Source organism: Bemisia tabaci, chromosome 1 (genome assembly GCF_918797505.1).
Source record: "Bemisia tabaci chromosome 1, PGI_BMITA_v3".
In the NCBI taxonomy this organism is placed as follows: domain Eukaryota; kingdom Metazoa; phylum Arthropoda; class Insecta; order Hemiptera; family Aleyrodidae; genus Bemisia; species Bemisia tabaci.
The window spans coordinates 20,347,283-20,362,953 of record NC_092793.1 but is presented as its reverse complement, the minus strand read 5'-3'; the positions used below and the strand labels follow the sequence as shown (position 1 = coordinate 20,362,953).

The window sequence follows — 15,671 nt, the reverse complement described above, 5'->3', positions numbered from 1 at the left end:
ATTTTAGTACACAGTCACAGTCGGAACGTTCACTCCATATCATCATATCCTTTGTTCGCCTTCGTTCAGGGCTTTATCTGTGCCTACCGTTTTCGTGAATTTGGTGACTGATCTGCTGGGAAAGAAGCTGTGAGTGGATGCTGAAACTGGATTGAAAATGAAGATTTATCTGATTGCGGCCCTTTTGGGTTTCGCTGGACTATGTAAGTGTTTTTACTTTCCACCAGAGTTCAAGGTTGTGTAATCATCAGAACTCACGTTATTTTCCATGTCCATCACTAACTTATCACACATTTTTAGCTGAATTTTCTCGAGTTCCAAGCAAAAAATTCAGTCTGAAAGATAAGTTCTAATTGAAATGAAGGCTCTAAGCTGCACGTTAATTGCATATAAGTTGGGGCAATGCTCTTCTTGTTTAAGCTGAATACTCTACCTTATCATTCTCCAGCCCTATCTACATCACCAAATATCAAGAACCTTTTGCGCCTTCAGCACACAATCATGTGCACTCAGTTTTGAAGGCCTAAGAATTTTCCATCCTTCAGCCAGGGTTGTTCCTTTGTTCATGCATACATGCAGAAGTAAATTCTAGCAGCGATGACTCATTGGATGTGTATCCAGTTTCAGGCTGAAGAATAAGAAATCGCAGTGACTCGGGGAATTCAAAGAATGGGATTGTATTCCTATCTCGTGTTCTGACCATGATTCCCATGTCCATTAAATATGTACCCTGTTGGTGCTAGTTTTGTTGTTTGGTTATCAACTGACTAAATCTGAACTCTGTCTTGAAATATGTCTCTGTTTACAAGACTTTTCATCATTGAATACTTAGTAATGATCTTTTCGCACGGGCGATCATTGCTGATCACATTTCGTTACTGATTTATTATTACTTATAATTCAGCCAAAGAATCAAAGTAGAAGTAATTTGCTTCTGTGGCTAATGTACTTACAAAACCAATCACATTCCCCTTAAATCCTACTACTTAATTCGCTTTTTTGTCTAATTTATTGATGCTTAAATGTAGCGAATCTGATGCTCCTTAATTTAAATCCAAAATCTGAGAGTGAAGCAAAAATTGTTTCAGAATTTGAGCTAAACAACAAGTTCCTCATTTGTGAATGAAAAATAAGGGGAAAATGCTACTTAATTCACAGGTCAACTCAATTTTATTGTAACGTAGGTATTGCAATTTATGATGTATTCCAATATCAGTGCATACACATGAGCTGAAGTGTCGACCTTGAAAAATGGATAAATCAGAGTGGTGCAGTTAATATACTAATGCGTAATATAAGTTATAATATATGAAAAGATCAGAGAAAATATGCATAAAGACACCAAGGAGTGTCTACATGAGAGGGCATTACTGCTGTTATTAGGCTTTCATTGACGAAAGCAAACATAGTGATAGCATTATCAAAGGTTAATGTTGATTTGATACAGAGAAGTTGCCAGATAGTGGAATAGTGAGCCAAAGAGTTATGGGAAGTTTATTCTGATAAAGAGCCGGCCTAGACTCCAAAGATCAAATCAAGTAGGGATGAAGATTTTAAGCCTGAGTAACAGTATGCAAATAAATGAACACATGTCACCACCAGTTGAATCATATAAGTACATGTTTATATGGTGAGAAATTAGGAGGAGTACATCTGAAAAAGAACTGTCAGTTTTCTTTGTCATTGCTCATCTTTCCAAAATCCCAATTCTTTGAGAAACATGTAAACGTATCTATTACTCATACACTGTGCTCCAGGCTGCTGTTATCTCTGATCATGAGTTGTTTCAGCATTATTCTCCTTATCACATTCGTCATGCCTTGTTCATTACATAAGTTTGATGCTTTGTTTTATGCCTAGAAAACTCGCTCATCGTAATTTAATTTTTTGATCTGTTAATTACCTTTGAAAATAGTGCAGTTTAATGATTAACGCTAAGTCATAAGAGTAGCCGGAAAACTTTGGTGGGGAAGGGGGCAAAGGCACCCCCCCTCCCCCGACACTGCTTTATTAAAGATCCCAATTCAACCTCATAGTACACCTGTACATGATTGATTGTCCCTTCAACAGAGAATTGATGATTAATGTTTTCAATTTATTATATTGCAGGTGTTAGAGCCAGTCCAACCTCCAAAAAACTTATGAATGGAGGCTTTTTAGTAGGAGCCGATAAATGTACTTGGGGACCCTCTTTTTGGTGTCAAAACTTCTCGTAAGTTTAAAATTTGTGTTTTTCAAACTTAGTTTGAATGGTACTGTCAGATGATGGCGCAGTGTAAGCTGAAAAGCCCCAGGGCCAATATGTAAATAAATCATCAATTAGCAGCTCAATGGTTGCAAGAAGTTTTATTCATTTTCTTTTTATTATCTTTATGTTTATGTTAGCTGCTTTTCCAAGCATATTTAAACATCAGAAACTGAAGTCCAAATGATAATGTGGCTCAATTATGACTTTCATTTTTATCGTGCAGCTTTGAATTTTCATCACTTTTTCAGTGCTCAATGCTCAATCAAGTCAATTTTTCTAACAGCATTTACTGTTGAAGTAACTCTAAACCTTTTGAAGTTTTGTGAGCTTCTGTAGGTAGTATTCAAAAGTAACTTCAGCTTCATGTCTGTAATATTCTTTCCGATTCCAGAACACCCCTACAGTCATAAAATTGAAAGTGAAAATTGTAAGTTATAAGTAACATTTATGATTCTTGAAATCGATAGTTCATCTCAGATTTCAAACATTTTCTTAAGCACAATATTCTTTGAAGTCACTGGTCTTAAAAATTTTGATCAACGCCATTCTTTCGTCTATTTTTCCTTAATCATGAACAAACCTAACTTTTAATTGAATCGGCTCATGCGAAAACCGCTAATGTCCATTTTCTCTTATTTTGAGTAAACTGCAAAAAACTGTAGAAGCCTTTTAAATGCGGGATTAAAAAATGTTCAGAAGTTGATTATTACAAGAGTGGATTGTAGAAAAGGATCCCTAACAGTTTCCAGCTCCTCTTCTGTCTGGAATGGAGTAATTAAAAAGAAAGGACTCTGGACATTAGCGGTTTTCGCATGATACGTAAAAATCGCCGAGTTTTGGAGCCGTTTGATATTCTCAAAATTCATTCTAAAGATGTCAAAGCGGTAGATTATCATTCACATAAAGTTATAAAAATAAAATTCCGGACAATTGCGGTACTTAAAATAAGTTTCGCCACTACACTCCCAGCAATAAACTGGACATTAGCGGTTTTCGCATGATTTGTGCGTGGACGGTTCTAAAACATCGAAAACGCATATTTTTCAGTATGCCTTTCGGGCAAAATACGGTTATCCTTACGTATTTTGAGGCGCTGAATCCGAATATGACCTCCGTTTTTTTCCATCACCCTCCAATTTAACAGTCGGGATAACAGTCGGAAAAACACTGAAAATGCCCAAAAATGATCATTTTTCCGAGTAAAATCGGCTTTTCCGGAAAATTGGAGGGTGATGGAAAAAAACGGAGGTCATATTCGGATTCATCGCCTTTAAATGCATAAAGATCACCTAATGTCGTCCAGGAGACATTTTTTTACTTTGGTTTGTTGTACAGTATAATGAGGCATATAACGAAAGATGGACATTAGCGGTTTTCGCATGATTCGGACCACGGCTCTCCCTGAAAAGGGCTTCAAACCTAAGGAACAAACATTTTCACTACATTAATGAGTGTGTCTGACCTCCGAGAGTATTTTAACCCAAAAATCTCAAAATTGAAAAAAATGGACATTAGCGGTTTTCGCACGAGCCGATTCAATTACTACTGCAACACCACTCAAGTCAGAGCTATCCGTACTCTGTCTGCATCTTTTTCTTTTTGTAAAATAATGGACTAATATGTAGCAGTAATGCTGTGAGCTCAAGATGTTTCTGCTTTTTAAGAATGAAATTTATCTTCAACGATTTTAAATATTTATCCTTAGGTCGGCAGCTGGTTGCCAGGCGACCAGACACTGTATCCAGACAGTTTGGGAACATCAGACCTACCCAACTGATCATGATGATGTCTGCACAATCTGTAAAAAAATGGTCAAGGAAGCCAGGGATCAGCTCAACTCTAATGAAACAGAGGTATTTTTGAGTGAATTGCGTTTCATTAATTTAATAATTTTATTATATCATCATCATACAATAGTTTCATTAATTTTGGATACTATGTCACTAAGACATACTATATGCATTTATTTACCTCATGTATATAATATCATATTTACTTCTTTGGGTGAAAAACGAACACTTATGCCTAAATACACCCAAGGGTGCAGAAAATGCCCGATCACACGCCTAGATGGAGCCGTGAAAATTTGGAAAAGCCCCCAAAATCTGGAAGGAGGGAACATTTTGAAGGGTCATCTGTCGACAGTTAACGAAGAACGGAAAAAAAAGTCATCTTTTTTTAAATTGGTGGAAAGTTTTGTGGAAAACCGATGGAAAAAAATCTGGAAAGTGGGTGAGCGTGTGAAAATGTGGAAGCTTTGAAGATTCTGCACCCCTGAATACACCTTCATATTTCTAGCCTTTCTCATCATTATATGATAAATTCTTTATAGTCATTCAAATGATTCAACTACAGCACTTTTCCAATTCCTTTCTATATGACAAGTCCATTGGCACTTGCAGAATAAGTTCAGGCTATTACAATTATTTTCAGATATATACAGACTCATTTTCATTCCATTTTCTCACAGGAGGAGATAAAACAAGTATTCGAAGGGTCTTGCAAGCTGATCTACATCAAACCGATTGTTAAAGAATGCATCAAGATCGTTGACGATTTCGCTCCTCAGCTCATCGATGCCTTGTCCTCCCAGATGGACCCCAACACTGTTTGCTCTGTTGCGGGACTCTGCAACAGCGCAAGAATCGACAAATTGCTGGAAGAAAATAAAGAGACTGAGGTAGCCTTTTATTCACATCATATTTAGAGTAGTGACTCAAAAATTCCGTGAAGTTTGTTAAGTTATTTTAGGTCCTTGAATATTCTTGAATCAGGGCTGAACGAAAGCAAATGTGCTGAACTCGGAAAAGTTCCAAAATAGGTATTACATCTTAGATTTAAAATTCTAAGGCTACAAAAAAGTTCAGACTCATTATTTTTTTGTGTAGGTATGGGAAGAATCCAAGAACTCAAAGAGAGACTCTACTTTTTCTTTTGTTGAAATGCGTCAGAATTTAAATGTTCAGAAGCTTCCCGTCATAGTTCATTCCAAGTTTGATCTGAACAAACTCATGAAGCCTTTAGTCGTTTTGACGCCATTTTTGTGTTTTCAAGGAATAACATTTTTTTTCGTTTCCACAGATCAAATCACCTGATCTCTTGCATGATCTAATGACCCAAGATAGTCAGAGGCAGAAGTGCACCAACTGTGTATATGTCATGAACAAAGTTCGCAATAACCTAGCTGAAACCCCTGAGTCATCTTTCATCAAAAAGCTCCTCTCCAAATGCCGAGACATGGGAAGTTTCTCAGACTCCTGTTCCACCTTAGTTGTCACACATGCCCCATCTTTTTACCATTACCTTCAGGACAAGTTGAATGAAGAAGATGCCTGCTTTTTGGGAGGCCTCTGCGTTGGTGTTAAGCCAAATCCACTGGTAAGCTCCTGTAGGCTTGTGTATTGAAAATCTTGTGAGAAAAGCATATTAGACTACACTGAGCTGCTTTATGTGTATGCTAATTTCTATTATCGGCTTTGAGATGAAATACTGCAATTACCACTTTTTATAGAATATGTTTTGATGTTTGATTCTGGTAGTTTTGTGGAGGAATTTGTGGAATATGACATTCATTGTACAATCAAATGTATAATTTTCTTTTTAAAAATTCCAATTCTCTTCAAAATAGGTAGTAAGAGGAAAAGAAAATGAAAGAATCCTCTACTTTTCCTCCATATGTTAAGAAAAGTCTTTCTTGTCTTATTTCAAAACTAAGTACAAGAATTAAGTAACATCTTATCCTAGGGAAATTCAACAACTCTCCAAACCACCCAGAAAAATCTCTTGTTTCCAAGGAAGTACTTTTCATTTACTTGTAGAGTCAAAGGAAATTTAATCTTTGTCTATGTATTTGTATTCAGATTTCTTTTCTTTTTCTTTTTTTTTTTTAGAAAGAGTAAGCCTCAGAACTAAATTAGCCAGGAAAGAGAATTCTCTCTGTACCCCTGAGCTTTTGTTTCTGCCAACTCAGTCTGAGTGTCATAATTTTTATTTAAGAATGCGTGATAATGGTAATCAACAAAGCCACCGAGTTTCAGACATTAAAAAAGTCACCATTTCGCAAAACTCTTCAAACTTTGAAAAACGAAATAAGCAGCAATTAATAAATGCACATTGATGACGCGGAATAAGTATGCGTTTGATAATTGATGCTTATATGTTCGTTTTTAAACATTTTTTAAAAGTTTAACAGGTTTTGCAAAATCGTGATGCCACTTGAAATCAAGAAGACATTTAAAAAACCGCAGACATTGGCACAGTCATGTTTGAGACAATGCTACACACAGAGACAGTCATGTCGATACTAGGTCCAAGGTCCAGAAATGATAGTCAAGAGAATCCTCTAGTCAGTTGCCATTCAATCACAAGTTTTTGGCTATTAGCTAAAGTGCTTGACATTTTTAATCTTGCTTATTCTTTTTTTTCTGTTGTAGATCAGCGCTGTTGAAGTTTTGCCCAAAGCTGTTCTCCGCACAGACGGAGAGGAATTCATTGAAGGTGACATTGCCTGCGACATGTGCGTGGCTCTAGTCCAACACTTCAAAGACAATGTTTCATTGAATACAACAGCGCAAGAATTCAAGAAAGTTTTGCTTGGCATTTGCAGAAACATGAGGTCCTTTAACAAAGATTGTCAAAATCTTGTAGAAGCACATTTTGAACAGATCTACGATTATCTCAGAAACGGATTAGTCCCGAAAGAAGTTTGCGATGATGTTGGAATTTGCCATGGTTCTGTAGCACCTGCTCTGCAAATCTCAGAAGCAGCCAAGGTAAATCTAGATTTCGCTTCGTCTTAGACTTCAAGTTTATGCTAGTTTTCTCGGCTGTCAGAAACCGTTAGATTTCCTAGCTTCGATATCTGATACTGATGGAAAAATTCTGGAACCAAGTATATTACAGAATCTTTGCATACATTGCCAAAGGTCTCTTCCTATACCATGCAAATCTGATTATTATCTCATTTAAGCTCGGTAATTTTTCTTTGCTCTACACAACCGAGTTGTAGCAAATCAAAAGTGTTGGAAAACAAATCAATAACGAAGCAGTCTTTTTATCATTGTAATTATCATTCCTTGTTTTTAGGCTGAAGACATCAATGTTCATTACATAAATGCCCAGGTCAAGCAGCCACTTAACCCGATGATCATTGGTGATGTCCTCTTACCTGCAAATTTGGATTTGAACTTACAAGACCCAGACAAGAAATCGTCCAAACCCAAGATTCACTCAGTTCCTCTTGAGAAAGACATTATCGCTGGAAGTAAGTACCCACCAAATATTCCCCTTGTATCTGCTCTTGTTTTTCCTTATTATTCCTATTCCCTAATTATTTCCTTATTCCCAAAAGACGGTTAGAATTCTCAAATTTTGATAATTGCAATGATGCCAGGTGTGGCAGCAGGAATATCCCAGTTTTAGTATTCCTCTTTAGTTTTGTTCTTAATTTTCCTTCCTTGTTTTTCATCTATTTCAGTACCACAGCATGTATAACTATGCTCAATTTTTTTCAGGTTTACCCGTTGAGCTTTACTCTCCTCATGCTTTCACACCCAAGAACCAGCCTTTGTGCACGTTCTGTGATTACTTCCTCCACTTCATCCAAGTTGAAATTACGGACCCCTCAAATGAAAAACACATCAAGGACCTAGTCAAGGGGTCCTGTAAAAGGATGCCTAATGGTCTGGTTGATGAGTGTCAGCAGTTTATTGATCAGTTCGGCGACGCTGTTATCGCAATGTTGGTGCATCAAATTGATCCTTCCCAGGTACTGTCCATTTGAATGCGCACAAATCTACCTATATATTTAATTCAAGTTATTATCTATCAGACAATTGGCACTCATTTTTGGCGAGGGCCCTGTTTTTGCATGGTGAAAAATTTCAAAGTTGATGGAACAAGAAAACTGCATGAATGTTTCATTTGCTTTGAAATCGAAAATGTAATATTTTACAGAGCACACATCAGTGGATGTTTTAATTTTTGTTTCTATATCTAAAATTTTATTACACTTTTCCAGATCTGTCCCAGTCTTCATGTTTGTCCTTCCGAGATCAATGTTGAAGGAAAATCATGTCCTCTGTGTCTGCTTGCAGTAAAATCTATCGAGGATAAATTGGAGAACAACAAAACTGAGGTAAAGATATGAATATTCTCTTCTTTTTTAAAACTGAGTGATGGTCTCATTTGAGGTTTAGTGCAATCTCAATGGAAGTTAAAGTATGTGTATTTATATCAGCACATAGTTGTAAAGAACATCTATCAGAACTAGTTTATTGTGATTTCACACATTCAAAATTTCCTTTGTCCCATCTCCGACTCTTTCTGTTTTTATAGTGACAATATTGTTGTTCTGTTTCAATTCTAAAATTTTGACTGTTTTTTAATAGGAAAACATCAAAGTGACTTTGGAAGCTTTATGCAGTCACCTTCCAGGCGACGTCAGGAAAGAATGTGATACTTTCATTATTGAATACTTTGATGACTTAATCGATATGCTGGTGGCTGATTTCACTCCACAAGAAGTTTGCACGTATTTGAAACTCTGCACTCCACCGAAACTCCCTGGGGGAGATATAAGTAAGTGTTGTTTGAATATTTAATTTTATCAAATTTGTAAAAAAAGGAAAGGGTAACCTTTGTTCGTTGAAGTGAGGCTTGGCAATTTGACAGAATATCCGAACTGTAATGCCATGTTTAGTGGTACTATATAAAGTATGGGCACAACAGACAAAGAGCACTAGTTTTGGTTGTAAACCCGTTTTTGTCAGCAAAATGTTAAGTGTGTTCTCAGGGTGAGGATCAAAGTACTGGCAAATATCGCTTGAAAGGGATTGTGGGAAGTCTTCATCAACAAGATACATCTAGCACGTAATGTAAAATTAACTACAAGGGCGCAGAACGTCCTCGACCGGCTGGTCAAGGGTCGGACGCTGGAGAAATAAAAAGGCTCTTACAAAGGGGAAAAAAATCTTGAAGGAAACTATCAAACGCACAATTTTTGAGAAAGAATCTCCTAAGCTCCTGAGCCTGAGCTTTGTGGCGATTAGGCGTCGTAAAGCGCCAAAGAGCGCTGTAAAAGCGACTCACATATACATATATCTCCTAAGCACATTTACTTTTTGTGAAAAGAATGGTGTACTTAATGCGCTCTTTTATCCAAATAAAATAGTGATAGGCCATTGTTGATAGCAATGTAAAAACTACCCCAAAAAATGTAAAGGCAAAGAACTTACTGCATTCTTGATTAATTAGCTGATGTAAAATTAAGTGGAAAGCAAGAAGATTATTTAAACAGAATGATCGGAATCAGCCTTATGTAATTTCATCCTGGTTTCCTTCATGTTCTGTCCTAGCTACAAATGAAATATATGATGGCAGTGACTTCAAATCGTTTAAGGAATCTATGTTCAATGAAATATCGAAACCTCATAGACAACTCAGTTCAGGAGAAGGCTGTTTCTTCTGTACTCTCATCATGAATGCCCTGGAACAAGCTGCATCTAACCGTGATGTTGATGTAAGTTCTTTTTCGTATTTTCTCTCTGAAATTCTTACATTCAAAACCTAAATTTTCAACTCAAGCATTTCTCACAGCCTCAAAGTGTTTCAGCAATATTATTATCGACGGTGAAAACATGAAATCATCAGTTCTCACTATCAAAAACTTTGTGGCTCATTTCTTGAACAGATTTCTGAATGAGTTGCATCAGAAAAACTGAGAAATAAAGAAATTAAAAACACTTACAATTTAGAAGTTGTTTTAAGTCCATTTGCTAAACCATGTCCTCAGGCTTAGTCAGATTTTTTCATCGGAGGAGTCCAAGGGCTCAAGATGGACCACAAAACATTGTCAGAAATCAACTGCTGCAGTACGAAGTGTCTCCTCCAAGTTGCATGCAGCATGTATCTGAATTTTGTGAAATTAAACCTCCTGTTCTTTTTAGGGGGGGGGGGGGGGGGGGGGAGTTGGAATTTTCTGATTCTGACTTTAACAAATAATGCTATCCTCTCACTCTCGTAGTCAAGAAAAAACTTTTTTTTTACATATTACGACTTTTGCCTTTCTTTACGGTCTCACAAGCAAGAACACATTGAAGGGAGAAAGTAAACTCTTGCCAAAGTTTTATTGGAAGTCATATTTCTCAATTCATTTTTCAGCATATAATTTGGACTTTTTATAAATTGTATTTTTGTGGTGAATTACTTAATCAAAACTTGAATTTTTCTTCAGGAAAAATTGAAGCAGGATATGATTAAAGTGTGCCAGGCTTTGCCAGATCCAGTCGGCAACTCGTGTAAAAACTGGCTGCGGAAGTATGGTGACATCATAATCGACACTCTGAACAATTTCACTCCAAAAGAAGTTTGTCAGAAAATCCAAGCTTGTACGACACTGGGTGGACTTCTTTTGACACCTGAAATGCATATGAATTTAGCACAACCAGAACCAGCACGTAAGAGGAATTCTTTTAATCTCCTCCTATCATTCAGCGTTGTTGAACTTCTTATTGATCTTAAAGCCTCACTCTTACGCCCTTAAAAGTCCAAAACTAATTATGTCAAAGACTTGATCTCAGTCTTATTTTAAAGATAAAGTCCCACACCATCAATTGGATGATCATCTCATTTGTTTAAATATCAACTAAGTTACAATGTCTTGAAGGAGAAAAATAGTCTCACCCAGGAGTTTTTAAGAAAACTATTTTTTTCATCAGAAATTTGTCAATATTTATTTTCCAATGCACTATCATGACCAAAAAACACTTGAAACTACCAAATTTATTGTTGCCATATTGCCTGATTGTCTCGCAATAACTGCTACTATCATGGTAACCAAAGAAAGTTGGATGATCCTTGCACAGATCGGGTGCATAGTTGCGACTCGTCAGTAAGCGCAAGTAGAACACCAGTTTTACGTCATTATAAGATGTGTTTGTATGAAATGTTTGTAACAGCAAAAGGAATGAGGTACAATCTTTTTGAAAAACATGTTTTGAACCCAGAAAGAAGAGTTTTACTACATGAAAATCAGAATGAAAAAAGGGAAGCATATTGACTGATCTTCGTAATCAGATAAAATCATATCCCCCATATTAGGTTTGAAAGAGACGCATTAGTGTAAATTTCCTCTATGTCGTCATTTCTCACATCTTTACTGAAGTTGTCTCTTTCGGAACAAACTTTTGGAGTTTTGTTGGAGTTCTGTTTTACAAATTGTTCCTGCAAATTGTTTATTCCTGACATTGCCAATTTGCATTGTGTTTGTGCCAATACTGAATTATATTTGTTTTTCCTTTTTTCAATCAGCCGCGAGCAATGATTGCCCCATGTGCAAAAGAATCAGCGCAGAATTAAAGAAAATGATTGATAATTCGGACGGCTCAATAACTGTGGACGAGGCTCTGAAGTCCGTGTGTGCCCGATTACCACTAGCCACTGCTGCTCATGTAAGTATTCTTAGGTGGTTTTGCATGTGCTGTATACTCTCTAGAAGTGGGTTCATGTCCAAGAGAATTTTTCAGTCCTGGTCACAAGAAAATATTGCATGCTCGTGCAGCATGCATCTAAGGGGAATTTTTCATTGAGGTATTCCCTGAGGAAGGGAAAAATTTTTTTCATTCATGAAGGTTTTTATAAATGCCGATAAATCAGCATTTGACCTAATGTCATTGAACTGTTAGCATGTTCGATGGGATGAGAAACCCTTTTTCGCAAACAGCATTGTATTTCAAGAAAAAAAATTTTGTTATGGAGAATGATATTTAATGTAGTATTGCATTCCTAATCCACAAAGAGTTTCATTTCCTTTCATACAAAGTAATCTTCAATCTACTTTTTGCGTGTTTCTTGTTCAAAAAGTGGACCGCTTCAAACTTAATTTGAGTGGTTCTAGTATTTTAACCTCCTGAACAAATGAGAAAATATCTATCTATTTATACCTCGATTATCCGATGAATTGTGGCAAGAGCCCAAGCAAACACATTTAACAAAACAGATACTTTTAAGCATAATACATAAGAGCCCATGAAAGCTCATGATAAATGAATGAAAAAAACAAGGAAAATTTCGAAAAATGTTGTGTTCTTCATCTGTTTCCGTGCCGGATAAGCAATGAGCAGATAACAAAGGAATTTCCGCATTTATTTATTATCGCATTATATTACGCGCATGCTGTGCCTCCTCTTTCTATTTTTCTTTAAAGCTCTTAAAGAAAAGGAAACGCTGAATTTCAAGAGGATTGGTAGTGGTTAGAATTGACTGAAATTTTTTCTTATATCTTTCTATGAATTGGAGTCAAGCAAAAAATTCTTGTCAGTTCAATTGTTCAAGACTCAGTCTTTCAACTTCTGGTGTAGCTAAAATAATTAGTGCTACTTGTTTTTTTAAATCATCTTGTAATTGGTTCCGCAAAACCTTTTTCATCAGGTCGGGTTACTGTCGAAAATAACAATGATCTCATCAGTTTGTCTCTCCTCCCAATCTCGTCTATAGTCATGCTCTCCTCGTCCTTTTTGCGTCTCACCGATTCTTTGTGACGTCTTTTGAAATTTTTAAATGAATTTTCCAGGAGTCTGTGGGAATCCAACCGATGAAGAGTGTCATCCTTTAAATCCTGTGTAAAACCTCCCAGAAAAGAATTGGTCCTTTTGAATTCTCTTTAAAGAAAGAACAGATGTATCTGGTCCCTTATTTTCATTTTCATCATTTTAAATTAACCTACACTTTCCCTCGCTGATTCATCATTCGAACAGGACACTCATTTTTTTAAATTTAAGTGATAGATCTGAGAACTCAATTCAATTAGCAAGCGCAATACAAATAATATTCCTTTGGTGTTGTAAAGCGAAGATTTTTAATCATTATCCTTCAAAGCTTGAGATAATTTAAAATAATGTGCTCTGATCCCTCAAATTTCCTGCAAATTTTCATGTTTTCTGCATCCTCTTCCCTTGTTCAATGTTGTGTTGTTCATATCTATTGTTTGTCCCTGTTAGTGTAAGGAGGTAGTTCAGTCTTATGGCCCCAGTTTCAAGAACATCCTCATGGAAGACCCAAATGCCAACATTTGCGAGGCAACTGCACTCTGTTTGAAAGAAGAGCAACCTAAAGCGCACCTTCTTGGTGGCTCCTCCAACAAGTGTCTATACGGACCGGACCATTGGTGTGCATCAACGGCTAATGCAGCTGCGTGTAATGTAAGTATCCTTCCCTAGTATTTACCTCACATAATGAGACGCTCTTAATAATTTGGCGTTGTTGAGACAAACTAGAATATTTTCAAAAACTCCTCGTGGAGTTTTTTCCTGCTCATTAATCTCCAAGAGAGATTAGTTTGTTTTGGAAGGAAAACCAACTGCTTTTGAGCAATAAAGAGATCTCAGTTTTATGGGCAACAGTGTTGGAATGTGAAGGTGCCATGCGTAAAATACATCTAAATATTTCTTATCGATGTCTAACTAATCGTAATGGTGGCCAAAGTTGATAAATAAATATTTTTAGTCAGCTAGCAATGTTAAAGCTGGAACCTATAGACAAATTTATTCGATCGATACTTTAATCTGTTACGGAGCCTTCAGGTAATGGAAAGGTGTGAAAAAATGTAATTGGTCAGAAAAAACCAGATTCTAAGGTGTCAAAAGACAACTGATTCTAATCGTAAATTATTTTGACCCCTAAATATTGATCAAACAGGCCAAAGTGGCTCCTAAATTTCTCAAGAAGTTCCGAACACTGATGGGCAGTATTAAAAATGATCAAAAATTGGTTGTATTGCTGAAAGTTTCATCTTTAAAACCTTTTTTTGTGAAGGATTAATGAAGTTGTACTTCATTTCTAATGAGTGACCAAATTTGTTAGTTCAAGAAAAATATCTATCCGCACTAAAGACATAATTTTGAAGATAGTTTCTGAGTTCATTCGCCGGAATTTTTCAGTATTTGGAAAGATTTTGTGACACATTTTGAAGAAATGTCAGCCGGAGTCTAAGAATGGAAAAATGCAGCAAATGAGAAACTAAAATCGTGTAAATTATGATTCTATATCTTGCCAGTTTATACACAAAATATTTATATCGGTCAAATGAACTCATATTCGATTTTTTAAATTCACAGGACTTGTAATCATCCAAATCCATTCACCATGGATTTACTTTTTGTTTTCAAGATGTTAAATCACTGATAGTGGTTATTTTTCTAACATTAAGTCATTATGTACCTCAATGAAAATTATAAAACCGACCACTCAAATTGTTTCTCGTTCTTTTCTGTACAGGCTATTTCATTCTGTCAAGCTAAAATCTGGAAAGCTGAAAAACCTCAAGCCAACCATTCTGCAAAAGCATGGAAACATTTCCAGAGGATCATGATGCAGTAAACATTCTTGACTGTTGCGTAAATTTTGGACTTTTTTTCAAACAGTTTTAAAATGTGAAATTCAAACTTGGCTGAAACTACCAGCTCTTTCCAGCAAAGATGATACTTCTGTAATAGAAAAATTCTTTTTTTCTCTTTTTTTTATCTTTCTTTTTGAGTTCTTGATTTGTGCCTTGTAAACTATTGGTGATTTGTATCAGAAACAAGAGCGATGGATTCTATTGAATTTAATAGATCAACTGATGGATGAAATTGAATTCCAAAGAGAAAAATATTTTCAAATTAATAGCAATGAGATGTAATTAGAAATGCCAACAAGAATTTTTAATTGTCGTTATGAGGTCACCGTTTCATTGCAGTCAGTAGTCACATGTAATGGAATTCTCTGAACAAATTAAATTTTAAGTTGTAAAGTAATCGTACATCAATTTTTCAAACTAAGCTGAAAAGTAATCAAAGCAATGAGCTCTACTTTACAACTATTGTTAAATACTCATTTTAGGACTGGTCGTAACTTTTAAAGTCAGTGGCATGTAGATACATTAGTTTTTAGCCCGCTCGTTTTAAGACTTCTATTTTTATTGCTCTTCTCCTCAATGTACAGACGTTTTGTCCTTTCAGCCTTTTAAAGTCATTGGTAACAAGGCAGTTTATCACATGTGAGAAGTGAAAAGGAATACATTTTTTTTTTAAAAAAAATCAAACCTATTGTAAGACATTTTTACATTTTATCATTATAATTTTTACAAAAACTAACTTTTAAAACTATTTATCATAAATACTGACAGCTTGTAGAATGCAAATCATAAGAATGTTCTCACAATCGTGTCTTGAGTTACCAATTTAAATTTTGTCTTTGGAAGTAGTTTTGTAGGTTAGTTGTGATTTTAAAGTAATAGTCTTGTATTTTTTTTTTTTCAAATTTCTTTAAGGTATTATGTAAGACCATTTTTTTACGTTCTTCTTCCTCAGTTTGATTTATCCAAAAGTAAAACTCTAGCAGTTTTTACCTACCGTAAACCTACTTACACCAATCCTAGTATGAGTTT

General features: G+C 35.8%; 1 protein-coding gene across 1 annotated transcript; it reads left to right on the top strand.

The window, feature by feature from the left end:
• LOC109034023 (prosaposin) lies at window positions 1–15,308 on the top strand. Its single transcript, XM_072297681.1, has 15 exons — window positions 1–203; window positions 2,110–2,212; window positions 3,954–4,101; window positions 4,719–4,928; window positions 5,330–5,626; window positions 6,682–7,020; window positions 7,334–7,511; window positions 7,762–8,015; window positions 8,268–8,384; window positions 8,638–8,827; window positions 9,604–9,767; window positions 10,482–10,704; window positions 11,558–11,697; window positions 13,246–13,446; window positions 14,522–15,308. Exons 1-15 carry the CDS (start codon window positions 158–160, stop codon window positions 14,621–14,623), a joined length of 2,712 nt encoding a protein of 903 aa, XP_072153782.1. The 5' UTR covers window positions 1–157; the 3' UTR covers window positions 14,624–15,308.
• The last annotated feature ends 363 nt before the right edge of the window (window positions 15,309–15,671 follow it).

Bases quoted from the DNA above. Each gene is read 5' to 3' on its own strand.
- LOC109034023 (XM_072297681.1), top strand. From the start codon at position 158: ATGAAGATTTATCTGATTGCGGCCCTTTTGGGTTTCGCTGGACTAT. The intron at 5,627-6,681 runs GTAAGCTCCTGT...TTTCTGTTGTAG, and splicing joins GTGTTAAGCCAAATCCACTG to ATCAGCGCTGTTGAAGTTTT. The intron at 9,768-10,481 runs GTAAGTTCTTTT...ATTTTTCTTCAG, and splicing joins CATCTAACCGTGATGTTGAT to GAAAAATTGAAGCAGGATAT.